The sequence below is a fragment of the Leucopleurus acutus genome (genome assembly GCF_964270905.1).
Source record: "Leucopleurus acutus genome assembly, chromosome: 18".
NCBI lineage: Eukaryota > Metazoa > Chordata > Mammalia > Artiodactyla > Delphinidae > Leucopleurus > Leucopleurus acutus.
The window spans coordinates 78,701,556-78,728,046 of record NC_139160.1 but is presented as its reverse complement, the minus strand read 5'-3'; the positions used below and the strand labels follow the sequence as shown (position 1 = coordinate 78,728,046).

The 26,491-nt window shown below is 42.2% G+C and overlaps 1 protein-coding gene across 2 annotated transcripts in view; it reads right to left on the bottom strand.

The window, feature by feature from the left end:
• Positions 1-12,157, bottom strand: part of UPF3A (UPF3A regulator of nonsense mediated mRNA decay) — a gene marked incomplete at both ends in the record, with an annotated part of 40,911 nt that extends 28,754 nt beyond the window's left edge. For both annotated transcript variants that reach the window (XM_082859174.1, XM_082859175.1), the window contains 7 exons: positions 4,287-4,445; positions 4,535-4,590; positions 7,884-7,994; positions 8,129-8,227; positions 9,410-9,516; positions 11,146-11,252; positions 11,951-12,157. In XM_082859174.1, coding sequence (XP_082715300.1) covers positions 4,287-4,445; positions 4,535-4,590; positions 7,884-7,994; positions 8,129-8,227; positions 9,410-9,516; positions 11,146-11,252; positions 11,951-12,157 — 846 coding nt within the window. The remainder of the gene's footprint in view (positions 1-4,286; positions 4,446-4,534; positions 4,591-7,883; positions 7,995-8,128; positions 8,228-9,409; positions 9,517-11,145; positions 11,253-11,950) is intronic.
• Positions 12,158-26,491: the final 14,334 nt, after the last annotated feature.

Sequence of the window (26,491 nt, the reverse complement as noted above, 5' to 3'; positions counted from 1 at the left end):
TTTGTTCTCACTTATAAAAGTGAACTTATGTAAGTTGCAGCAGACAAAAACTACACACAGATACACCTAGACTAAACGAGTCCATTTAAGATGAAACATAGACCGTCAGGCAAACGCTGCCAGCTGCTTCTCATCAGTGGACTATGTTCCCTGCCTGTGGGGGATCCTTTCAGACAACAGTGTATCTTTTTTTAATTAAAAATTAATATATGCAAACCACAGGGCAGTGCAACAGTATAAGTCTCCATCCATCCAACAAATAATTTTGTGCACCTATGAACTGTTTTTACAATATTTCTGAAGCCAAAGCTTTTTCCAACACCACCTCCCCAGCTGTCCAGCACAGGCTGGGTGTCCCATGACTCAACCCAGTTCTGACACTATCCACCTGGAATTAATGTCAGATCCCACAGGACTGTCCCCACTTCAGAAGCCAGTTGCAAGTCCCAGGTTGTCACCAGTACTTCTGACTGGCCGGCTATAAATTCAGGGGGTTCTTGAATGAGACTGACTCATGGAACTTAGCGAAGTGCTTTACTTACTATTACTGGTTTATTATAAAGGATACAAATCAGGCACAGCCCGATGGAGAGATGCACAGGGCTCTCTCGGCTCCACCCCCTTGGCAGTGGGATACGTGTGTTTACCAGCTGGGATGCTCTTCAAACCCCATGCTTCAGGGATTTTTATGGAGACGCCGTTACACAGGCATCATTGATTAAACCTCTGGCCATGGGTGACTGAACTCAATCTCCAACCCTTTCCCTCTTTAGAGGTGGGGATGGGGCTGGAGGTTCCAATGCTATAATCACGCCTGGTCTTTCTGATGAGCAGCTCCCATCCTGAAGCTATCCAGGGTCCCAGCCACCTGTCAGCTCATTAGCATACGGAGGACACTCCTGTCACTCCAGAGATTACAAGGGTTTTAGCAGCTGTGTGCCATGAACTGGGGTAAAGTCCCTGGGCTCATGGCTAGGAACACATTTGTGGGTAAGAGACAAGTGCCCACAATTAAGGACTCACACTTGATAGTCTTGCCAAGGCGGTGGTGGCCATGGGGGTGGGAGGACGGTATACACAGTGACAAAAATAGAAAACCATGAACCAGATAATCTCAGGTGCTATGAAACGCTACAAACACATGATAAACAGACTAAAAGGACAATGAGGTGTGGGGCAGGGGAGGAGGGGGAATGGTTTCTCAAGGGGGTCAGGGAAGGCAGGGACCAGACAGTGGGGGGGGGGCTACTCATGAGAGGGCGTGAGTCTGGTGGGGGGGAAGCTCCCTGCGAGGGGAGCCGGTGGGGGGGGGCGGTCAGGCCAAGTGTCCCCGTGCAGCCCACATCTATGCTTGTTCTACATGCGTGTAACCTATCTCACACACACATCTGTTTCTAAAGAGCTTCGTGGAAAGGATCGCACAACTCTTTCAGATACAGTATTTATAGCCTACAATTTATATACAGTATTCGGGAATTTTACTTGTGACTTTGGTAACCTGACTTCCTACTTCAACTTGAGCTCACTGCTTAGTTTTCAAGTCTCAGAGGAAAATAAACCACTGGGTGGCTCTCCTTGAATCATATTCTTCTTTACTGTTAACAACAGCCACGAGGACCTCTCTCTGCCTCTTTACTTTTAGGGTATTAATACAAATTCTTTTGGGTTTTTTTTACAGGTTTTATTTTTTAGGTTTTCTTTTTTCTTTTTTTAAGTTGAATTCTCTAGATGAATCTTAGGTCAGAGATCCCCAAATTGAGCACAGACGCTCACTAAAGGCCACCCTGGGAGTCAAATATGTACTGTCAGGTCAGAACACCAGACACTCGAAGGACAGAGCTGTGGGCGGCCCACGTCACTGGGGTCTAACCTGCCACCAGGATTCTGTTTTACCAGATTCAGTAAGACTAAGCCTTTCTCTTGCTGTGCCTGTGTTGGTTTCTTTGTTTCTGTATGAAGAGCCCCACAGTTACTTGGTTTCTTTGTTTCTGTATGAAGAGCCCCACAGTTTGTGTTGGTTTCTTTGTTTCTGTATGAAGAGCCCCACAGTTACTTTTTGACATCATTTGCTTTTATGTCTTTGGTTTATTTTGGATTCTAATTCCATATTCAAACATGTAAAAATAAAATGCTATATTCCAAATACTGTAAGTCTTACTTAAAATTATAGGCAAAATTGTAGGCTACACGTTTTAATGATTCTTCTTGAAAAACTCTCAAAGCTATTGACAAAAATGCTTTTCAGAATATAAAGCATTAGGTGCTATTATTCTTTGCTGAGAAAGGTAAAGGAAAAGGTTAGACAATATTTGCATACCTGTAGATGGATACCTACTTGCCCCCTGGTCATGACAGAGCTGTCTTTCCAAGATGACAAAGGCCTTCCCGTAATATTAAGGTTTCATTTTATTATCTTTCAAGGGCTGTTAGTTTATACTGCTGAGACTACATATGATTGTTATAGGAAGTATATCTGCTACACTTTTGTTATGAAGAACTGTGTTCATACTTAAACCACATGGACAAACAGAGAACACTCTCAGAGTTATTTCCAGAGGGACACCCTGGCTACGCCCATTATTAGGTCCATGTCCTGGCAGAGGTGGGATGGACGATCTTCATTTAATAATCTTGACTGGGCTCCTCAATTTCATCAATGTTACTAACAGATTATGAGATTTTAAAACTACATGGATCTGTAACAATTGTCATCAAAGCCAAAATGAAGGAAACCACTCTGGCTGATTTCTTGCGGGTCAAACGGCTACCTACTCATCTTGCCCACTGAGGTTTTATCTTTGCAGTAAATGTGCTGCAGCAGCATGACCTGGCCCACACCTTCCATCAGGTTGAGTTTTTCAGCAAATCCTTGAACTTAAAAAGAGCCACTTCAAGCAACAGTCTTCAGAGGTTATGTTATTCATTAGTGCTGTTCATCAGCTATTCCAGGTTTTCCTCCTAGCACTTGCAATGTCCCTCAGCTTGAGAGTAGGTGGGGACGTGCACCGCGTTTTGGCCAGTGGAATGTGGGCACATGGGACCTGTCACTTCTGTGTGGAAGGTTTAAGAACCAGTGTGCAACCTGCTGTGTTACACACCTCCTTCCACTTCATAACGACTGCGGAAGCAAATGCAAGACGGACCCTCGTCGGCTTGGCTCACTGAATGGCTATGATGAGCAATGCACAATGGACACGTAATGTGAACAAGAAGAGAACCTTAGCTGCACGAAACCAATGAGACCTTGAGACTATTTTTACTGCAGCATAGCCCAGTCAGTTCTGATCGATACAGATGGCTGTGTGTGTCACAGGAATATGGTTAAGAAGTCCCCTCCATTGCTAGTGAACCCCATAGGACCACCTACGGGAGACATTGTTTTAGAAGCAAAGGCCTAGAAAAAGCTTTGCTTTCCTTGAAGAAATGGCATGTTTTCTCCTCATGGATAGTGAAAACTACGTTTCTGATCAACTTTTCTGTTTTTGACTGCCGAGCATATCAGAAACGAATCTATGGCTCAACTACGGCAACTGTGGTCTCTTCCCTATCCTTTCCTTTCTGCCTCTGTTCCCTCAAGTCCTGACCTTCCATTTTTTTCCTTTATATTATACAATGTTAATGAATCCCTAAAAGGCACCTTAAACCCTTTGTGGAAGAGGTAAGATTCACATGAGGTTGAAATCTAGGCTTAAAGTCATCTGAGCAGAATACTAAGAAGGTAGGGGCTGACCCCAATTTAGGCAAAAAATTTTACATAGAGGATAATTCCCTCTGTGGGAATTAAACCACCCTCATAAATGAATGCATCAGTCAAAGGAAAAGTTGGGCAAGAGATGTAGAAACCATTGCTGCTACCACAAAAGAAATGATACAACCCAGTTCTATGAGTCCGTCAGCATAAAGAAAGGCCAGTAGACACAAAGCCAGCGGGTTTCAAATGTGTAGTGTTTTAGTTAGGAAATCTTTCTTGAAAGGCAAATATAAGCAGAAGCCCAGCCTACGACATTTAAATGTGGGCTCCTCTGGGTGAAGTGCTTCTGTCACACCCAGGAACCTGGTCCTCGCCCACTCTTCCACCCATGTGGTCCCCCAAACACAGCAAGCTCAAGAAAGCCCTGGGGCTCAGGGAACACCATCTGAGAACCACTGTCATAGAACAGAGAAAAAGAACTATAATTGTGAAAGACTACACTAATGAAAATGTTCTGCAAGTTCTGAAGAGCTAAAATACCTAAAAGGTTGGACCATTTTTGGAAAACAGAAATGAAATGTCTCCTCGAAATTACCTTCCTCCTTACTTCTTTCCCAGCAGTTTTCTGCTGTTCTTCCGCGGCTCTCCTCTTACCTCTCTCCTCTTCCCTTCTCCTTCTTATCTCTTCTTCCCGTAAGCGCTTCCTTTCCAACTCCCTCCTCCTCCGTTCTTCTCGCTTTTCTTCTCGAATTCTCTAAAGATGTGGAAAGTATGTGTATAAACTGTCTGCACAGACATGATGGGAACAAGAAGGCTATTCACTGGGTAAAAGGCCAGACCTACCTGCTTTTCTAATTTTCTACTTTTAATATACTCCAAAAGAGGTGTGGTTCTTCTAGCTAAAATACAAAAATTGCAATGTAGTGTTTAACTCTAAAATAAGATTTCTTTATTTTAAATACTTGCTTTCAATTTAATCTTTAAAATAATTAAGGGAAGACTGTATCATTTTAAAACTTTCCTACTCTATCACTATAAAGTCAAGTAATTTGGAGGCACTGACAGACTTATACACACTAGGCATTTAATTCCTGAGTCTTAAGGGAGTCCCATACATTACTCACAAAAATGTATAAAGCAAAAAAGCAAAATGAAAACAATACATTAAACTTCCCAAACGTTATAACGTATTTATATACAGACGGCCCTCCATATCCACTGGTTCCACATCCGCAGATTCAACCAATTGTGGATCAAAAATATATGGGAAAAAAAATTCCAGAAAGTTCTAAAAAGCAAAACTTTGACTTTGCAACTCAGTGGCAACTATTTCCATAGCATTCACAGTGTATCAGGTATTACAAGTAATCTGGACATGACTTACCGTATACAGTAGGATGTGGGTAAGCTGCGTGCAAATATAATGCCATTTTACAGAGGGGACTTGAGCACCCACAGATGTTGGCACCCATGGGGTCAGGGCGGGGCTGGAGAGGCGTGAGGACTCTGCCCTGTACAGCGGTGGTTCTGGGCTTGTCAACTAGGGCAGAGCTGAGACCTACCCGGGTGGGGCTGGGGAGCCGATGCTGAGGCTCCACCCGCCTTCCCTCCTTCCTTACAAACACCCGCCTTGCTCCCCCAAAGGACTGATGTGGTGGGTAAATAGGACCCTGTATAAGAAAGTGCTTTACAAGCCATAAAAGTGTATCATTTACTAAATACAAGATGCACAACCACGCAGTACAACACTGATTTAACCAACAGCAGAACCGTTCTCGCTTACTAGGCTTGGCGACAACCACGTATGAGGAAGCCGGTCCCACGGCTGCTAAGTCTCAGAGCTGGGACCTGAGCCCAGGTCTGTCCGCGCTCTGAAGACCCTGATATGCCTGCGCTAATCTGCAACTTCAGAGTGAACTAACATTTGCCTTTAACCCACACTGCTCAGCCTTGACCATAAGAATCCACTAAAGGTCAAAATCTAAGAAAAGAAAAAGGCATTTGCCACGAATTGCCCGATTAAGACTAAATTTAAATAGGCAGAAAGAGGAGTCACAGTTCTACAGGCTCGTCCTGGGCTAGTGGATTCTAAGTCACATTCATTCATTCAGTAAACAATTACGGTGCACCTACTGTGCACCGAGCACTGGGCGAGATGCTGGGAACGGGAGAGGACAGGCTCGTCCCTCCTCTGCAGGAGGGTGGCTGGACTCTGGTGGGGGATGTGTGTGTGTGATCAGCAAGTGGATATCTAACAACTGCCCAGAAGTGGCAGATCTTGCTACTTCCCTGCAGCGGCCCTGCACAAGGGCATTTAAGAAGAAACAGTAAAGAAGCAGGACGAGGAGGGTGAGTTCTGTAAATAATTTCTAATTTGCTGCTTCGTTTAACTCTTCTGAAATTTATCATGTTCTACAGTGAAATCACGATTTGCCCTCAATACTGTTTCCTCCCCACGTCAGTCCTGGTGCCATAACCCACTGATCTGCTCAAGTCAGGCTCCTGGAGGCTTTGATCCTTTCTGCTTTCTTACCCTCACACCCAATCCTCTGCCGGTCTGGTCAGTTCAACCTCCAGAACACATGCTGACTCTGCCACCCTCGTTCATGCAGCCTTCCCTGACGACAGCGAGGGCCTCCTAACCAGAGCCCAGCTTCTCCATCTTATGGAGCAACCAGAGTGACGGGGAAAAAAAATCAATCAGACCACATCACTCCCTCGGTCCCCAGCTGTCCCTCAAATAAAATCCAGCCCATCATGCTGTGGTCCCACCTCTCCAGCTACTCTGCTCCTTGCCCACCATGTGCCAAGCACACAGGCGTGCGCCCTGCTCCTGCAGGCCCAGAGCTCCAGCCTCCAGCCCTTGTGTTTGGAGTTCCCCCTTCTTCCATCTCTTGGCCCAGCTGGTCTCGGCTCAAATACAGTCTCAGAGGGGCCTCTCTCTCTATCCCATTATTCTATTCCATTACGTCTGTGGCACTTATCACAAGTGGAAATACTCTGGCTTGAGCATTTCTGCATGTGTTTGCTACAGTCACCCCAGTAGGAGGGCAGCTGCATGAGGGCAGAAGCCTGTGTGTCCTGTTCCAGTGCTGTCCCCGTGCCCAGGCTCAGAGTCGGTACCCAGTCAACATGTGCTAAGCACATCTCCATAAATACTTTAGTGATTAAAGATCCTTCGAGCCTCACATTAAATCACCTCTTATAAAATATAGAACTTCATTATTAGACTAACGAAGAACGCTTCAATGTTAACCTTTTTTTATTAATTTACTCAACACACATTTACCAAATACCTAAACTTGTTCAAGCAATTACATGCTAAGACTACAAAGACAAAAATACAGTTCTCTTGGGGGGTGGAGAGACAAAGTGAGAGGAGAGTTAATGCAGAGAGAGACAGACAAATAAGAAGATACATTATCAACAGTGTAACCATTCTGTCCTGTAAGTCTTGGTGGGTGAGCAGGAGGTAGGCATGGGGAAGGGAGGGCAGAACAGGTGGGAGGGGCACCGGGCTGCACGGTGAGGCCCCAGCCCCAGCAGAGGCAGGAAGGGAGACACTTAAAAGCATGTTTGGGAGAGACAAACAGGTTGCCTGATAGAGAAAGGAGTTTCACGTCTACTCTTGAGTTCTGGGGGAATGCTGCTAGGAGAGAGCCGTTTCCAAAATATTCCACTTGGGGGTAGAGGGTTGAAGGCCTGATTCAAACCAGATTCTGTGCTCTGGCTGGGCTTATCCACTCATCTGCCTCACTCGCTCAGGGGCCTTGATAGTTTTTTGAACAACAGCAAGATGACCTCATACTTAAGCAAAGCATCTCCTTTCTATGACTGCTCTTTGCAAAGATGACTGACTTCAACTTTGAGACCTAAGCTTACCTGATGCAGCCCGGCACACAGCACTCCAATGTCTTCTCTACTGCTCATTCAGCAGCGTCATAACTTTGAAACAAAGTGACTGTAACTGAAAACTCAGGTGTTCTCCCTCCATCAACAGATGCTCAGAAATATTTTCCCCAGTTACCATCCTGCTACCCTTTTCCTTTTGTCAAAACTGGGAAATACTCTGTATTTCTGCCAAGCCTGTCACATGTGTCAATTTTCTATAATAATCATGAAAAAGGAAAAACAAATATACACTCTACAAATACATATCTCAATAAAGAGGAAAAAAATGAGCAAAACAGACCAATAAGTTCTCTTGTCTTTGCCTCTATGTCCCCCAGAAGAGTTTCAGGATTGGCATTAGTTTTCTCCTCCTCCACACAGTAAGTTTCTAAAAACTTCTTATATTCTGGATCTGTAAATTAAGATAGAAAGAAAATAAATATATTCTTCCCCATATAGGGAGAGAAATTATATTTGACCAATGTGTTTAATTTGACCAATGTGTTTAATGCAGTTTCACAATCCAGCATTTGAAAAAGGACTCACCATCTTCAATGCTTCCAGCTTGGGTATCTTTTTTCTTTAGCTTCTTTTTGGCTGTCTTCTGGAATGGAGCAAATTCTACCACTGCAGGATATTCTAGGCCTTTAACAGGAAACAAATTACAAAAGCCATTCTGAAATTCTGTATTCATTTTAAAACAATAGTCTAGCTTACTTAAGCACTGAGCATAGCATTGACAATATTACTGTTTAAAATATAATTATACTTTCAAGTAACAGTAATCTTAGCACATCAAACTCCAGATTTAAACAAAGGATGAGCACTTATTTACTAAATAACACAATTCCTCATATTGTAGTTGTGGTTACATGACTGAATACATTCAAAATTCTTTAAACTGTATACCTTAAAGTGTTTTTTTTTTTACCATATGTAATTTCTACCTCAATAAACCTTATCGCTCTCCCACCAAAGAGTTTATTTTGGAATACCTTTCAATAGGTGTCCTAGTAACATCTTATATTTTTTAATTTTAAAAGGTTAATTTAATTATCAATCTGGTATATGAGTTCAAGGAAATGACTCTGTTTACAAGAGACACTCAGCTAAAAGAGAGGGTTTCAAAGGATGTTCATGATATCCAGGTAAGATTTGCTTCAAATAGAAAAATCTAGAATGAAAGTGACTTGAAGCTGACTCTGTTGTTATGTAGGGGTGGCGGGGAACAGACACACAGAAACGCTCGCGGACAGCATCTGCCTCACGGAGAGAGGGAACACTTCCACCCTGCTGCCAAACCCGCTGAGTGATCGCTTTCACGTTTGCCAGAGGGCTATGATACTTTAACTCTCATGTATCTGGAAGACACTTTTGAGTATTTATTTTATCCTCAACTACTCAGAATAAAGTCAAGAACCAGGAGGAGAGCAGGGCTTCAGACAGACAGGGACAATGTCTGCTTCATTTTCAGTGCTGCATCCATGATGCCTAGTGCATAGTACCAGGATAAAATAATTTACTTTGGGACCATAAAAGAGTAAAAAGTTCACTTATCCAGAAAACTCATTTATGTGAAAAACTTCACTCTCTGATGATGATACCTAACTAGGCTGTCACTACTACACAAAACTGCTATTAATTCTTTGGTTTATATGTAATTTTAATTTTTAACATAAACCCATAATCACAATAACATACTCAAAATTTATGAATTTATTTTAGATTAGCATCTAAGGACTCAATTAAAATTCACAAACATCCAGCAAAACTTAATTAATGTACTTAGATATTACAATAAAGATTTTAAAAAGCCAATGACCCAACCTTTACTGTCAATGAAGATATATCCATCAAAACGATCTCTAAAAAGCAGGATGTCATCAGGATTTCTAAAATTAATGTATGCTCTTGAATAGAGATGAGGATAAAGACTGAAAGAAGAGATAACAATGAAAACAGTAAAAAACTTAAGACTTCTTTTAATTTTGTCTTTTTTTTTTTCTTCTTTTCTGGATACAACAAACTACTTCAGATAAAACCTTTATGTCAAAGAACCATTTGTCAGTTAATTACAGCAATCTGGATATTCTTTAGCAAATAAACCAAAAACGAACAAAATATTAACCGAGATCTTTTTAATGATTTGGGAGAGACACTTTAGGTTGGTTTTTCTACTGCACAGAGCCAGGGTTAAAATACTGGTGCTCAGAGGTAGAAAATCAAAGGCAAGGTTATTCAAAGATCATCCCTAATCACGTATCATGACTGCAATACAACCCAGTCACGATTCATTCAGAGAAGGAAATGTTGTATTGTAAATGAGCTCCTTTACTGATTTAGAGAACACATTTAGGTATCTTAAAAGGGTATTTATTGTAGCACATGGCATAGGATCTACAGAAGAACTAAGCCTTTCCCCTCTAGCTCACAGCTACCAATGTCCTTCATAGGTGGGAACTTTCAACCCCATTTCACAGATGAGAACACTGAGGCTCAGAGAAATTAGGTGCTCACAGAGGGAGCAGTTAGTAAAATGGTGGGACTGGGATTCCAATCTGAGTCACTCTGAGTCCAGTGCCTGACCTCCCGTAACTGTACTAGTTTTCCTAAACTTTAGTCATTTCAAAAAATCATGTTTATGTTGTGTTTTTTTTTAACCAAATCTACATTTACCTGTGATATTTTTCTTTGACTGAACTGACATTTTTTTACTTAAATGTATTTATTCAAAAGGAAAGTTTATAATGGCTACCATAAATGAGAACTCATGATATTGAAGAGAAAAAGAATAATAAAGATAATAAGAAATCACATAGTGAAAATCACCAAATTCTAGCTGAACTGTCATCTGTTGGGCTAACTTGAGGTCTGCTCTCTTTTTTAATAAAAAGGAGATTTTGAAGTGTTAAATTATTGTCAGAAACATCTTCCTACCAAGCTGTAAAAGGTAACTGAAAAAGATATAACTTAGTGGGCGTGGGTTGAGGGTGGGGATGTCAGTGATAGAAGGGAACACTAGGGGCTGCTGGGGTCTGGAATATTCTGCCTCTTTATCTGGTCTTAGTTACATGGGTGTGTTCACTTGTAAAAATTCATTAGGTTATACATCTATTATTTATTCACTTTTCTTTCTTATATCTTAATACAATTTACTTTAAAAGGTTATATGAAGTAAGGTTTAGTGATATCCAAAATAAAAAAATTAATACGTTGTTAGACTGCTTTCCTTTTTAGGCTATGGTGGTGGTACGGAGATCTTCAAATCTATTTTAGGGAAATTTTATTATCTGCCTACTTAGAAATAACTTGCAGAAATAAAGGCCTGCACTGATTTCCGCATATATGTGGGAACGAAGATGGAAACAGAGATGGCTTCTATTATCTATATTCCTTTACCATCAACTGACAAAACCTCTCAGCCTTTTTTTTTTTTGGCCATGCCGCACAGCTGGTGGGACCTTAGTTCCCCGACCAGGGGTTGAACCCGGGCTCCGAGTCCTAACCATTAGGCCACCAGGGAACTCCCTCTCAGCCTCTTAACGTTGGTAAAATCTTCTCACCTGAGATCAGCAGTAAAGAGCCCGAAGTAATCGTGTGCAGGAAGGGGGTGAAGCTGCTGTTCCAGCTGCTCCTTGGTGAGGCTGGGAGGAAGCCGCCGGATGACCACCTGGGGAGAAACGCTGGCTGGGTTTCCTTTCACTAGCACTGTATTAAGCTTACCTGAAAGCTTGGTCACCTGTGTTTATGCTCAGAGTAAAATCTAACCCAGGAGTCCAGCAGAAACACGCATTTTAGTAAAGATTAAGGAACATACGCATGGAGAACATGGCTGTCAAAAGAACAACAAGGGCTGAATAATGTAAAAGGGATCGGTGAGGTCAGAAAAGGCTGGGCATAGCAGCCGTTTTTCATAAAATCTTTTCATTAAAACCAGATAACTGTTGGTATGTGCCCGCCTCCACGCTCCCTACCAGGAGGTAAGGTACATGCAGGGCAACATCCACAGCAGCATCTTCCGCCTCCCGCCCGCAGGGTCCACCCGCGTCCACTCCAGCGCCACGGGCTCTGCTCTCCCGGCTGCGCCGTCTCCCCTGGACCGGACCGGACCCTCGGCAACGTGGAAGGCTACTGCCCGGCACTGGTAAGCCCAGCGTCCCAGCCTCGACGGGAAACACCTACAGGCTGAAGTGACTTTCCTTCCTCCAAAGCCAGAAAAGATCGCGTCAAGGGCGCCCTAGCAGCCCAGACGCCGCGGGGGCAGCGCGGCCCGGCCGCTGTCCGCGGTGCTGAAGCGCCCGCGGCTCCGCCCCGGAGCGCAGGGATACCGCACCTTCGGCCCCGCCCCTCACATCGCCCCGCCCCCACCTTGCTGAGGACCGTCCTCTTTTCCTCGCGAGGTTCGACCGCACCGCCCCCACAGCCGGAGGACCAGGCTACTGGCGCTTCAGGCTCCCGCCGCTGAGACTCCCGGCGGAAGTGGCTTTCAGTGGGCGACGGCTTCTCCTTCCCGCTCGGACCCCGCGTAGTAACGGGCAACCCTGGGCCCCCCTCTCCCTCCTTCTCCGAGCGCATCCCAGACCCGCCGCCGAGCCGCTTCAGCCTCTCGTCAGGGCCGAAATCTCGCGAGGACTGGGCCGCCCCACCCAGTCCCCACTGTTCAGAGGCCGCACGCCCCCTCCCCCGTCCCTGGCTGCAGTTCCGCATCCCTCTCCCGTACTCCGGCTTCCGTTGCCGCGCCCGTCCGGGGCCCGGGGACGCGCGTGGGGAGGGACGTTCGGCTCCTGGACGTGGGGGCGGGGGTGGGGGGGCGTATGCGGGGCCAGGACCTGCAGCTGGAGCTGGGCTGCCGAGGGCGGGCCCTGGCCCTGCGGGGGCGGCCCCGAGAGCAGCGGTCAGCTCGGGGCCGATGCCCTGGTCTCCTTGCAGCCCGACTTAGAAGGGTCTGGGGGGTGGACGGGGGCTTGGCGGCCTCGCCCAGGAGCGGGTCAGCGGGAAATTCGGGACCTGAGGACTTGGCTCAAGCGGGAGCCTTGAATTGGGCTGTGCAGGGCTGGATCTCTTTCCCACCGAGAAGAGCTGGCCGTTTGGCTAAACATCCCAGAGAATGACATACACATGCTTAATAAAGTGTTTACAGCTATTTAGTCTTTTCCAAGGAAATCTGAACGTTTCATCAGAGAGTAGCAATTACATTCAGGAAAAAGGAAGCGATTGACGAACAGCACAAATCAGTACATGGCTTTCCTCTACGGAGTAGAATAAATGCCCCAGAGTTGAGAGAAGAAATTGGCCGCAGAGAAAGAAGGCTCACTTCGACGGTCCCTAGGACTCAGGTGGCAAGGACTGGAGTAGCTCAGACTCACGGCACTCAAAATAGGGCCTTATCTCCACACATTCTCCAGCATTTATGGCATGGACATATATACACTACCAAACATAAAACAGATAGCTAGTGGGAAGCAGCCGCATAGCACAGGGAGATCAGCTCGGTGCTCTGTGACCACCTAGAGGGGTGGGATAGGGAGGGTGGGAGGGAGACGCAAGAGGGAAGAGATATGGGAACATATGTATATGTATAACTGATTCACTTTGTTATAAGCAGAAACTAACACATCATTGTAAAGCAATTATACTCCAATAAAGATGTAAAAGAAAAAAACAGGGCCTTAATGTTTTCCAATATAATTTTCGCTCAACTTTTTGAGGCGCTCAGTGGGACAGCAGCCATGTTTTTCTTTTACAAACATTCAGGCAGAAACACTTTTGGTTAGAATAATTCATACAGAGGTTAATTTTTAAATGCCACGTTTTTTCATATTTTCAACTTATTCGTGTTGGCTATGTTTTTCATTCGTAGCACCTTTCTTCCCAGAACTTTAAGTACCAACAAACAGAGAAACTGGAGAATAGAGTAACTGAGGCATTAAGAGATTAAGGGAATCGCTGGCAGCCGCTGGGAGTAAATCCAGGTTTAATTCAATCCAGTCCTTTATCCCTGAACCACTCACTACCTATGAACACAATTGAAATGTGTCATTTTAAATGGGCTGAAAGACTCAAAAGAGCAGTTCCAAACCTGAGTTCTCTAAAACCCCAGGAAGGAGGCCAGGAGCAGTTTTCATTATTTCAAATCAAGTCTAAAGGAATCCTATAGGAACAAACTATGCTGAAGTTGCACACACACTAGATCCAGTTTCCTTTCCTGCCTCCAATCAACTCGGTATTGAAAGCCTAGTTCTGCTGATCAAAAGCTCTTATTGTGACAAAGAAAAGGAAAATGTGGTTGTCGGAGAAGATGGTTTATTATATCCCGAGGGTGGGAGGGAGGGGCACAAGGGGCTGATGGTGAGAAATGGCAGAACTTCAGAATTCGCGGTGGATGGAATTATTCTTTAAATACAATTTTATAATACCAATTTCAAGACAGTGAATGACATACACTTGTTAAATCGCTCATGATTTTATATGAAAGAAAAGTACAGCGTAAAGAATATCTATCTTCCTACACATTACCCAGCATGTTTTGTTTAAAATACACATAGAATTACATCCAAAACAAAGCAGTATTAACTAATCTCCACATGTCAGTGAACCTAACCCCAACTGAACACTCCACCCATAAGCATGGTCCTGGTCATAGGAAGGGTTACATTTTGCTCCAGAGCACGGGTCTAATTGATGGATGACCATGACCTAAAGCAACTGGTGACCGTTACACTCTGTTTTTCTTCAAAGATGACAGCACAGTCACTTTAAAGGTGGCAAGAAGGCTGACTTTTTAGGAAACTAGGCATTATTATGAGATACTAGAGTCATATCAGAAAAATACTTGGCACTACAATTACACACTACCCTCCCTTTTTTTTTGACACTTTCTGAAGACTAAACATTGATATTAAACTTGTTAATGTGAAAAACAGCTTAGTCAAATGTCTTGAAGTTTTTGTTCTTTTATGTCTTAAAGCACTGTCAACAAGGTCATGGGTTAATTATCAGGTGTTCACTTTTCCAGAACATTAAAAAAATCACACCACGTGATCGATGAAAAAACTAAATGAATCAATGTTATTGTCTGGTGGGTAAAATAAGTGTGGAAGAGTATTAATACCTTCATTTTTATTTATTTTAAAAGTGATTATTTTCCATTCCATAATTTGATTTTCTAGCCCAGCTAAAGAGAGGAGAGGCATAAAAATAGGCACATGTGATGCTTGACAGAGAAGAGAGAGAAAAGCCATTTGCCTGACAGAGAAGAGATAGAGAAGCCATTTTAAAAGAAAAATGAAAACTCAGGAACACACTATTTGAGTCTAAATAGCAGTAGGCAACTCAGGGACTCTAAGCGCCTCACTGCACACAGCCCGTGTGTAGTGTGAGGGGCTGAGACAGGAAATGGGGCCTGTGCGCTGCCTTGGATGCATCGCTAGCTGGGCTCAGATTCCTCATCTGTACAGGTCTTACTCCAAAGACTTACGGGAGTTATTAGCACATGGGGACCTCAAGAAATGACAGCTATTATTCTTCTACCTTATAAATCATATTTTTCTGCCTTAGCTATTATATTTCTAACCCTTAAAAAGGTACAAATATATAAGATACATTTTAGGCTAAGATAAAAAGTTTTAGTGTTTAAGAGAGAATATTAGGTGCTTGGAAAATTCATTTCTATACAATACCTTATTTGTTAATGATGCTGTAAATAAATGCCTTGGAATAAAACATTTTTCTATGAAAAAATAGGATAATGTGTCTAATATGAGGATAAGAGCTTGAAAGAAAAGATTTGAACAAATGAAGGACCTAATCCCATCTTTTTATTAGAATGACTAAGAGTTGTTCTTTTTTTTTTTTTTTTTACGGTACGCGGGCCTCTCACTGCTGTGGCCTCTCCCGTTGCGGAGCACAGGCTCCGGACGCGCAGGCTCAGCGGCCATGGCTCACGGGCCCAGCCGCTCGGCGGCATGTGGGATCTTCCCGGACCGGGGCACGAACCCGCGTCCCCTGCATCGGCAGGCGGACTCTTAACCACTGAGCCACCAGGGAAGCCCCGAGTTGTTCTTTTTTAATTATAATTTATTTATTTTTGGCTGCATTGGGTGTTTGTTGCTGCTCTAGCTTTCTCTAGTTGCCGTGAGTGGGGGCTACTCTTTGTCGTGGTGCACGGGCTTCTCATCGCGATGGCTTCTCTTGTTGCGGAGTAAGGGCTCTAGAGCGCAGGCTCATTAGTTGTGGTGCACGGGCTTAGTTGCTCCGCGGCACATGGGATCTTCCCGGACCAGGGATCAAACCCGTGTTCCCTGTGTTGGCAGGCAGATTCTTAACCACTGCACCACCAGGGAAGCCCTGTATAAACTTTTTAAAGACAATTTTAACATGTCTTTCATGGAATAAATCACCTGCCAATGGGTGAAACTATAAGAAATTTTCTTTCTTGCCCCCCAAAAATGTGCTACATCATTTCAGTTAGTTCTGCCACAACTGATCCAGATGCTTGGACAATTACCTAAGCTATGACATATTAAAAGTGACATATTACGGGAGAAAAGCAGCTCCAAAACTAAGACTCCCTAATCAGCTCAGGCTCCGGCCCGAGGACTGGGCGTGGCTGTATTTACCTGCCTGGGAAATGGCTCTGGAAGGATGCTGGCTCAGCATTACAAAACTCCTGGATTGGCCAAGATGGTGGAGTAGAAAGCGCCTGAGCTCACCTCCTCTTACGAGCACACCAAAATCACAACTATTGGCAGAACAACCATCCGTGAAAAAGGCTGGAACTTTCCAGAAAAGATCTTCCACAATTGACGACAAAGAAGGAACCACGAGATAGGTAGGAGGGACAGACTTGCGATATAGTCAAGTCCCATACCTCCAGGGCCCAAAAACTTGAGAATAATTACATTGCAGAGGTTCTCTCAAAGGAGGGAGGGGTTTGAGCCCCATGTCAGGCTCCCCAGCCCAGGGGTCCTGAACTGGGAAGACAAGCCCCCAGAGCACTTGGCTTGGAAGGCCACAAGGACTTACTTTTGGGGGGGCCAGAGGGCTGAGGGAAATAGACTTCATGCTTAAAGGGCACACACAGAAACTTACACGCTCCAGGACCCAGGGCAGGGGCAGTAATTTGACAGAAGCCTGGGTCAGACTGGCCTGCTGATCTTGGAGAGGCAAGAAGCCACTGCAGCTCACCCTGCGGACATAGGCGCTGGCGGCAGCCATTCTTGGAAGCTCACTCCTTCTACCACATGGACACTGGTGCTGGGAAGGGCCACTGTGGAACCCTTCCTCTAGCTTATTAGCCCCAGGACACAGCCCTGCCCTGGCCCAATAGCTTGTAGGCACCACTGCTGAGACGCCTCAAGCAACTAACTGAGTGGGGACACAGGCCCACCCATCAGCAGAGAGGCTGCCTTGAGACCTCCTGAGCCCACAGCCGCCCCTGGACAAGGCCCTCCCACCAGAGTGCCCAGGAACCAGCTCAGCCACCAGTCGGCAGGCACCAGCCCCAGAATCCCCTGGGCCTCAACCCTGCCCTTCAGGAAGCCGGCTCTAGCATCCAGACCAGCCTCATCCACCAGGGGGCAAACGCCAGACGCAAGAAAACCACAGCTCCACAGCCTGCAAACCCAGCCTCCCGCAGCCAGCCAGACCTACCCTGGGACCAGCTGGGCCCCAGCCCTGGCCACTAGAAGGCCAACACAAGCTTCAGGACACCCTGGACCCTGGACCCAATTGTGTCAGAACTAGTCCCCCCAACCAGAGATCCAACACCAGCTCTGGGACCCCTGGGCCCTGCAACCAGACCCCAGGACCTGGCTCTGCCCACCAATAGGCTGGCACTAACCCCAAGACCTGGGTTCACCCACCAGTGGGCAGGCAATAGCCCCGAACTCTTCTGGACCGTGACTCCACCCACCAGTGAGCCAGCACTGGCCCTGGAGCCCCTGGGGATTCTGCAGCTAGCTGCCTCCTGACCAGGCCCCACCAAGCAGCAGCTAGCAGCCTCCACTCAAGGCAGAGCTTGGCAACCACCCCAACCAGGTGCCAACCAAGCCCACCAGACTGCCCACATAGTCAGCCTGCCACAACAGAAGGACCCACACAGTCCTCACAGGGGGAACACCTAGAGCATACAGCTTGGGAGACAAGAGGGGAGTGCACTGCTGCAGAGGATGTCTCCCACAGAGGGCCACTTTTCTAAGGTTGTGAAACATAACCAACCTACCAGATACATAAAATTACAAACAGCAGCTTAAGTGAAATGAGGCAACAGAGGAACGTGTTCCAGACGAAGGTACAAAATAAAACCCCAGAAGAGCTAAGTGAAGTGGAGATAGGCTCCCTACCCAAGAAAGAGTTCAGGGCAGTGACTGCAAAGAGGACCCAGGAACTCAGGAGAAGAACGGATGCACAGAGCAGGAAATTAGAAATATTTAACAAAGAACTAGAAAATATAAAGAACAACAAAACAGAGATGAGGAATACAATAACTGAAATGAAAAATACACTAGAAGGAATCAACCATGGACTAAATGATATAGAGGAACAGATCAGTGAACTGGAAAACAGAGTAGTGGAAATCACTGATGCTGAAAAAAAGAAAAATGAAAAGAAATGACCGTTTAAGAGACCACTGAGACCACATCAAGTGCACTAATATTCACATTATAAGGGTCCCAGAAAGAGAAGAGAAAGAGAAAGGGGCTGAGAACATATTTGAAGACATAATAGCTAAAAACTTCCCTAACCTGGGAAAGTAAACAGTCACCCAAGTCCAGGAAGCACAGAGTTCCATACAGGGCGAACCCAAAGAGATACACACCAAGACACACAGTAATTAAAATGGCAAAAGTTGAAGATAAAGAGAGAACATTAAAAGCCGCAAATAACATACAAGGTAACTCCCATAAGGCTATCAGCTGACATTTCGGCAGAAACCCTACAAGCCAGAAGGAAGTGACACGATATATTTAAAGTGATGAAAGGGAAAACCTACAACCAAGAATATTCTCCCTGGCAGGGCTCTTATTTAGATTTGATGGAGATCAAAAGCTTTATAGACAATAAAAACCTAAAAGAGTACAGCACCACCAAACCAGCTTTACAAGAAATGTAAAGCTTCTCTAAGCGAAAAAGAAAAGGCCACACCTAGAAACATGAAAATTACGAAAGGAAAAAGCTAATCAGTAAAGGCAAACATAAAGGAGAGGTAGGAAATCATCTAAAGCACAAAGCTAGTAGGAAGGTTAAACGATAAGAGAAGTAAAAATCATCTATATCCACAATAAGCAGTTAAGGGATACGGAAGACAATCAGATGCAAAATATGATATCAAACATAGTAATCGTGAAAGGAGGAGTGTCCAAAGCAGGGATGTTAAAATGCATTTGAAATTAAAAGATCAGCAACTTAATTCAATCATGTATAAGTACAGATTGCTATATAAAAACCTGATGGTAACCACAAACCAAAAATTTGTAATAGATACACACAAAAAAGAAAAAGGAATCCAAATATAACACTACAGGTAGTCATCAAATCAAAGCAGAAGAGAACAAAAGAAGAAAGGAATGTAAGAGACCTACAAACAAACACAAAACAATTAACAAGATGGTAATAAGAACATAATATCAATAAATACTTTAAATGTAAATGGCCTAAATGCTACAATCAAAAGACACAGAGCGGCTGAAATCAACATGAAAACAAGACCCACATATATGCTGCCTACAAGAGACTCACTTCAGATCTAAAGACACACACAGACTGAAAGTGAGGGGATGGGTTCGTGCCCCGGTCCGGGAGGATCCCACATGCCGCGGAGCAGCTGGGCCCGTGAGCCATGGCCGCTGAGCCTGCGCGTCCGGAGCCTGTGCTCCGCAGCAGGATAGGCCACAGCAGTGAGAGGCCTGCGTACCGCAAAAACAACAACAACAACAACAAAAAAAACAAAAACAAAATTTAAAAAAAAAGATATTCCATGCAAATGGAAATCAAGGGACAGCTGGGGTAGCAATACTTATATCAGAAAAAATAGACTTTAAAATAAAGACTGTTACAAGAGACAAAGAAGGACACTACATAATGATCAAGGGATCAATCCAAGAATACATAACAATTGTAGATACACGTACCCATCATAGGAGCACCTAAATACATAGAGCAAATATTAGCAGACATAAAGGGAGAAAAAGACAGTAACGCAATAACAGCAGGGGACTTTAACACTCCACCTACATCAATGGACAGATCACCCAAGCAGAAAAGCAATAAGGAAACACTGGCCTTAAATGACACATTAGACCAAATGGATTTAATAGATATATAAAGAACATTCCATCAAAAAGCAACAGAATGACACATTCTTTTCAAGTACACATGAAACATTCTCCAGGATAAGTCATATGCTAGGTCACAGAACAAGCCTTGGTAAATTTAAGAAAACTGAAATCATACTAAGTATCTGTTCTGACCACAATGCTATGAGACTAGAAATCAATTACCAGAAAAAAGCTGCAATAAATACAAACACTTGGAGGCTAAACAACATGCTACTAAACAACCAATGGGTCACTGAAGAAATCAAAGAGGAAATAAAAAAATACTTCAAGACTAATGAAAATGAAAACACAACCACCCAAAATCTAGGGGACACAGCAAACACAGGCCTAAAAGGGAAGCTTCTAGAGGTACAAACTTACCTCAGGAAACAATAAAAATCTCAAGTGAGTAACCTAACCTTACACCTAAAGGAAATGAAAAAAGAACAAACAATATCCAAAATTAGTAGAAGGAAAGAAATCATAAAGATCAGAGCAGAAATAAATGAAAGAGAATTTAAAAAAATAGAAAAGATAAATAAAAGCAAGAGCTAGTTCTTTGAAAAGATAAACAAAATTGATAAACCTTTAGCCAGACTCATCAAGAAAAAAAGAGGGCCCAAATGAATAAAATCAGAAACGAAAAAGGAGAATTTACAACCAACACCACAGAGATACAAAAGATCATAAGAGACTACTAAAAACAACTAAATGCCCATAAATGGATAACCTAGAAGAAATGGACAAATTCTTAGAAATGTACAATCTCCAAAGGTTGAACCAGGAGGAACAGAAAATATGAACAGACCAATTACCAGCAATGAAACTGAATCAGTAATTTTAACGCTCAAGAAACAAAAGTCCAGAACCAGATGGCTTCACAGGTGAATTCTACCAAACATTTAGAGATGAGTTAACACCTATTCTTCTCAAACTATTCCAAAAAACTGCAGAGGAAGGAACGCTTCTGAACTCATTCTATGAGGCCAGTATCACCCTGATACCCAAACCAGACAAAGACATCCCCAAAAAAAGAAAATAGGCTCAATGATGAGCATAGATGCAAAAATCCTCAACAAAATATTAGCAAATTGAATCCAACAATACATTAAAAGGATCATATACCATGATCAAGTGGGATTTATCCCAGGGATGCAAGGATTTTTCAATATCCCCAAACTGATCGATGTGATATATACCACATTAACAAGGTGAAGAACTGAAATCATATGATCATCTCAAAAGATGCAGAAAAAGCTTTTCACAAAATTCAACATCCACTTATGATATGTTTTCCAGAAAGTGGCATAGAGGGAACATAACTCAACATAATAAAGGCCATATATGACAAACCCATACCTAACAACATACAAAATGGTGAAAAGCTAAAAGCATTTCTTCTAAGATCAGTAACAAGACAAGGATGCCCGCTCTCACCACTTTTATTCAACACAGTATTGGAAGTCCTAGCCACAGCAATCAGACAAGAAAATAAATAAATAAATACATGGAATCCAAATTGGAAAGGAAGAAGTAAAACTGTCACTGCTTGCAGATGACATGACACTACACATAGAAAATCCTAAAGATGCCACCAAAAAACTACTAGAGCTCATCAATGAATTCAATAAAGTTTCAGGATACAAAATTAATATACAGAAATCTGTGCATTTCTATACACTAACTTCAAGTTATCAGAAAGGGCAATTAAGGAATTAATCCCATCTACCATCACATTAAAAGAAGTACCTAGGAAGAAACCTACCTAAGGAGGTAAAACACCTGTACTTGGAAAATTAAAAGATACTGATGAAGGAAACTGAAGGTGAAACAGATGGAAAGATACACTATGTTCATGGATGGAAGAATTGATATTGATAAAGTGACCATACTACCCAAAGCAATCTACAAATTCAATGCAATCCCATCAACATACCAAGGGCATTTTTCACAGAACTAAAATAAATAATCCTAAAATTTGTATGGAAACACAGAAGACCCCAAATAGCCAAAGCAATCTTAAGAACAGATCTGGAGGAATCATGCTCCCTAACTTCAGACTACACTACAAAGCTATGGTAATCAAAAAACATCATACTGGCAAAAAAAACAAGACACACAGATCAATGGAACAGAACAGAAAGCCCAGAAATAAACCCACACACTTATAGTCAATTAATCTGTGACAAAGGAGGCAAGAATATACAATGGCAAAAAGACAATCTCTTCAATAAGTGGTGCTTGGCAAACTGGACAGACACATATAAAACAATAAAATTAGAACATTCTCTGATACTATATAAAAAAATAAACTCAAAATGGATTAAAGACCTAAATGTTAAGACCAGAAACCCCAAAATTCCTAGATAAAAACATAATTAGAACACTCTTTGACATAAATCGTAGCAATATTTTTGGATGTCTCCTAAAGCAAAGGAAATAAAAACAAAAATAAACAAATGGGACCTAATTAAACTTAAAAGCTTTTGCACAGCGAAGGAAACCATCGTCAAAATAGAAAGACAACCTGCTGAATGGGAGAAAATACTTGCAAATGATGACTGATAAGGGGTTAATATCAAAATATATACACAGCTCACACAACTTAATATCTAAAAAACAAACCCAAGTAAAAAATGGATAGAAGACCTGAACAGACATTTTTCCAAAGAAGACTGCAGACAGTCAACAGGCACATGAAAAGATGCTCAACATTATTAATCATCAGAGAAATGCAAATTAAAACCACAATGAGATATCACCTCCCACTGGTCAGAATGGCTATCATCAAAAAGAACACAAATAACAAACATTGGTGAGGATATGGAGAAAAGGGAACCCTTGTACACTGTTGATGGGAATGTAAATTGATGCAGCCACTATTGAAAACAGTATGGAAGTTCCTCAAAAAACTAAAAATAGAACTACCATATGACCCAGCAATCCCACTCCTGAGTATATATCCAAAAAAACCCCAACATTAATTCAAAAAGATACGCACACCCCAACATTCATAGCATCATTATTTACAATTGTCAAGATATGGAAGCAACCTGTCTGTCAACAGAAGAATGGATAAAGAAGTGGTATATATATATAGATAGACAGATAGATAGATAGATATACACACACAATGGAGTACTACTCAGCCATAAAAAAGAATGAAATTTTGCCATGTACAACAACATGGACAAACTTCAAGCATATTATGGCTAAGTGAAATAAATTAGAGGAAGACAAGTACTGTATGATACCATTTATATGTGGAGTCTAAAAAATACAACCAAATAGTGAATGCAACAAAAAAGAAACAGACTCACAGATATAGAGAACAAACCAGTGGTTACCAGTGGGGAGAGGGAAGGGGGAGGTGCAAGATAGGAGTAAGGGAGTATAAGGTAAAAACTATTATGTACAAAATAAATAAGCTACAAGGATGTATTGTGCACACAGGGAATATAGCCAGAATTTTAACTATAAATGGAATGTAACCTTTAAAAATTTTGACTATGTTGTACACCTGTAACGTATGTAATATTGTACATAAGCTATACTTTTATAAAAAAATTTTTAAAAAGACATATTAATGATCACCTGCTTATTTCATATGAATTCAGAAGCTGTAACAGGTATAAATATATATGCATCTGATAGGAGTCCCAAATATATGAAGCAAAAATGAACAGAATTGAAGGGAGAAATAGACAGTTCTACAGTAATATTTGGAGACTTCTAACAACCCACTTTTAATAAAAGAACAACGAGGCAGAAGATCAACAAGGAAATAGAAGACTTGAACAACACCATAAACCAATTAGACCTAACACACATATACAGAACACGCCACCCAACAAAAGCAGAACATACAATCTTCTCAAGTGAACAGGGTACATTCTCCAGAGGGACCATAAATTAGGCCACAAGAAGAGTCTTAATACACTTAGACTAAAATCACACAAAATATCCTTCTAATAAGCACAATGGAATGAAACTAGAAATCAATAACAGAAGGGAAACTGGAAAACTCACACACATGTGGAAATTAAACACATTCTTAAACAACCAATGGGTCAAAAAAGAAATCACATGGAAAACTAGAAAGTACCTTAAGACAGAAACAAAAACAGGAAAAGTTATGGGATCAGCAAAAATGGTGCTCAGAGGGAAATTTATAGCTATAAATGCCTACATTCAAAAAAAAGTGCCAATTCAATGGTCTGTACACTTCAAGGAACCAGAAAAAGAAGAGCAACCTAAAACCACAGCTAGCAGAAATAAGGAAACAATACATTAGAGTGGAAATAAGATATACTTGAGAAAAACAACAGAGAATGTAACAGCTAGCAGAAATAAGGAAACAATACATTAGAGTGGAAATAAGACATACTTGAGAAAAACAACAGAGAATGTAACAGCTAGCAGAAATAAGGAAACAATACATTAGAGTGGAAATAAGATATACTTGAGAAAAATAACAGAGAATGTAAACAAAATTCAAAGTTAGTTTTTTGAAAAGCCATAAAAAATAGACAAATCTTTACCAGATTTACAAAGAAAAACAAGAGAAGACTCAAATTTCTAAATCATAAAACGGAAGAGAGGAAATTATTACTCACTTTACAAAAATAAAAAGGATTATAACAGGATACTATGAACAACTGTACACCAACAAACTGAATAACCCAGATAAAAAAAAATCCTAGAAACATACAAAGTATGAAAACTGACTCAAGAAACAACTATAACAAGTAAGGAGATTGAATCAGTAATCAAAAACCCTCCAACATAGAAAGGCCCAGGACCAGAGGGCTTCACTAAAGAATTCTACCAAACATTTAAAGAATTAACATCTATTCTCAAACATTTCAAAAAAATTGAAGACTTATCTCAGGACTGCAAGGGTGGTACAGTATATGAAAATCAATAGAATGAAGGGAAAGAAACCTAAAAGATGTTACACAAATGAGTCAAATAGGCCCCTGCATATTGATCCTCATGTTGTTTACTTCTTCACAGCAGGCTGGATGGTTAGCTTAAGTCCACCAGAGCCAAGTCAAAATTTTCACATGCACCTGTTTATATGTAGCCCAGACAAGCATATCTTCAGCCATTCAGAGCCTGCCTACTTTGCATACTCATCAAAACTACACCCAGTGTCTGGTAGCTGTAAATAAGACAAAAAAGACCCCAAGGTGCCGCTGCACTTTGTACTTCTGTAACCCAGAGACCCCCTGCATGCTGCTACTCCATCATGGAGACATGTGAGCCCCTCTGGAACTTCCCTCTGCCCCAGGAGTTCCATTGCCCTCTTCCCCTTCTGGGTGGTGATCTCAGGCTGCTGTCTCTGGAAGGGGCTATCCCCTCTTGCAACCTGTCAAAACAGGGCTCAAATAAAGCTACCCTAAATAAAGCGTGCGACTGCCATTTATGGTTGTGTCTTTTCCTTGAACAGTTCCAAAATCCTAGAACTCATTAAACCTGAACATCTCAACTGATCCAAAAAAAGCATTTGACAAAATCAGCACCCATTCCTGATTAAACAAAACATTCAATAAACCAGGAATAGAAGAGAACCTCTCCAACACTAAAAAGGACATCTATGAAAGACTAAAAGCTTTTCTTTTAAGATCAGGAATGCCTACTTTTGCCACTTCTTTTCAATAAAATACTGCAATTCTAACCAAAGCAGTTATGTAAGGAAAAGAAATAAAAGGAATCTAAATTGGAAAAGAAAAAGTAAAACTATCTCAACTTGCAGATGACATGATCCTATTGCACAGAAAATTCTGAAGAACGAACACACACACACAAATTGTTACAGCTAATGAACACGTTCAGGATACAAAGTCAACAAACAAAAATCAGTTGTATTTCTATACACTAGGAATGAGACAATCCAAAAAGGAAACTAAGAAAACAATTCCATTCACAATAGTATCATAAAGAATAAAACACTTAGGAATGAATTTAATCAAGGAGGTGAAAGACGTGTACAACGAAAACTGGAAAACATTGCTGAAACACATTAAAGACATATAAATAAAAGACATCGTTATGTTTATGGATTAGACACATACTAAGAAGACATACATATTCAATTAAATCCCTATCAAAATCCCAGTGGCTTTATTTTCAGAAATGGAAAAAAAAATCTAAAATTCATATGGAAATTCAAGGGACTACAGTAGGCAAAACAATCCTGAAAAAGAACAAAGTTGGAGGACTCACACATCCCAATTTCAAAACTTACTACAAGGGGCTTCCCTGGTGGCGCAGTGGTTGAGAGTCCGCCTGCCGATGCAGGGGACACGGGTTCGTGCCCCGGTCCGGGAAGATCCCACATGCCGCCGAGCGGCTGGGCCCGTGAGCCATGGCCGCTGAGCCTGCGCGTCCGGAGCCTGTGCTCCGCAACGGGAGAGGCCACAGCAGTGAGAGGCCCGCATACCGCAAGAAAACAAAACAAACAAACAAACAAAAAAACTTACTACAAAGCTACAGTTGACAAAACAGTGTGGTACTAGCATAAGCATATACATATGGACCAATGGAATAGAACTCAGAGCCCATAAATAAACCCTCATATTTATCATCA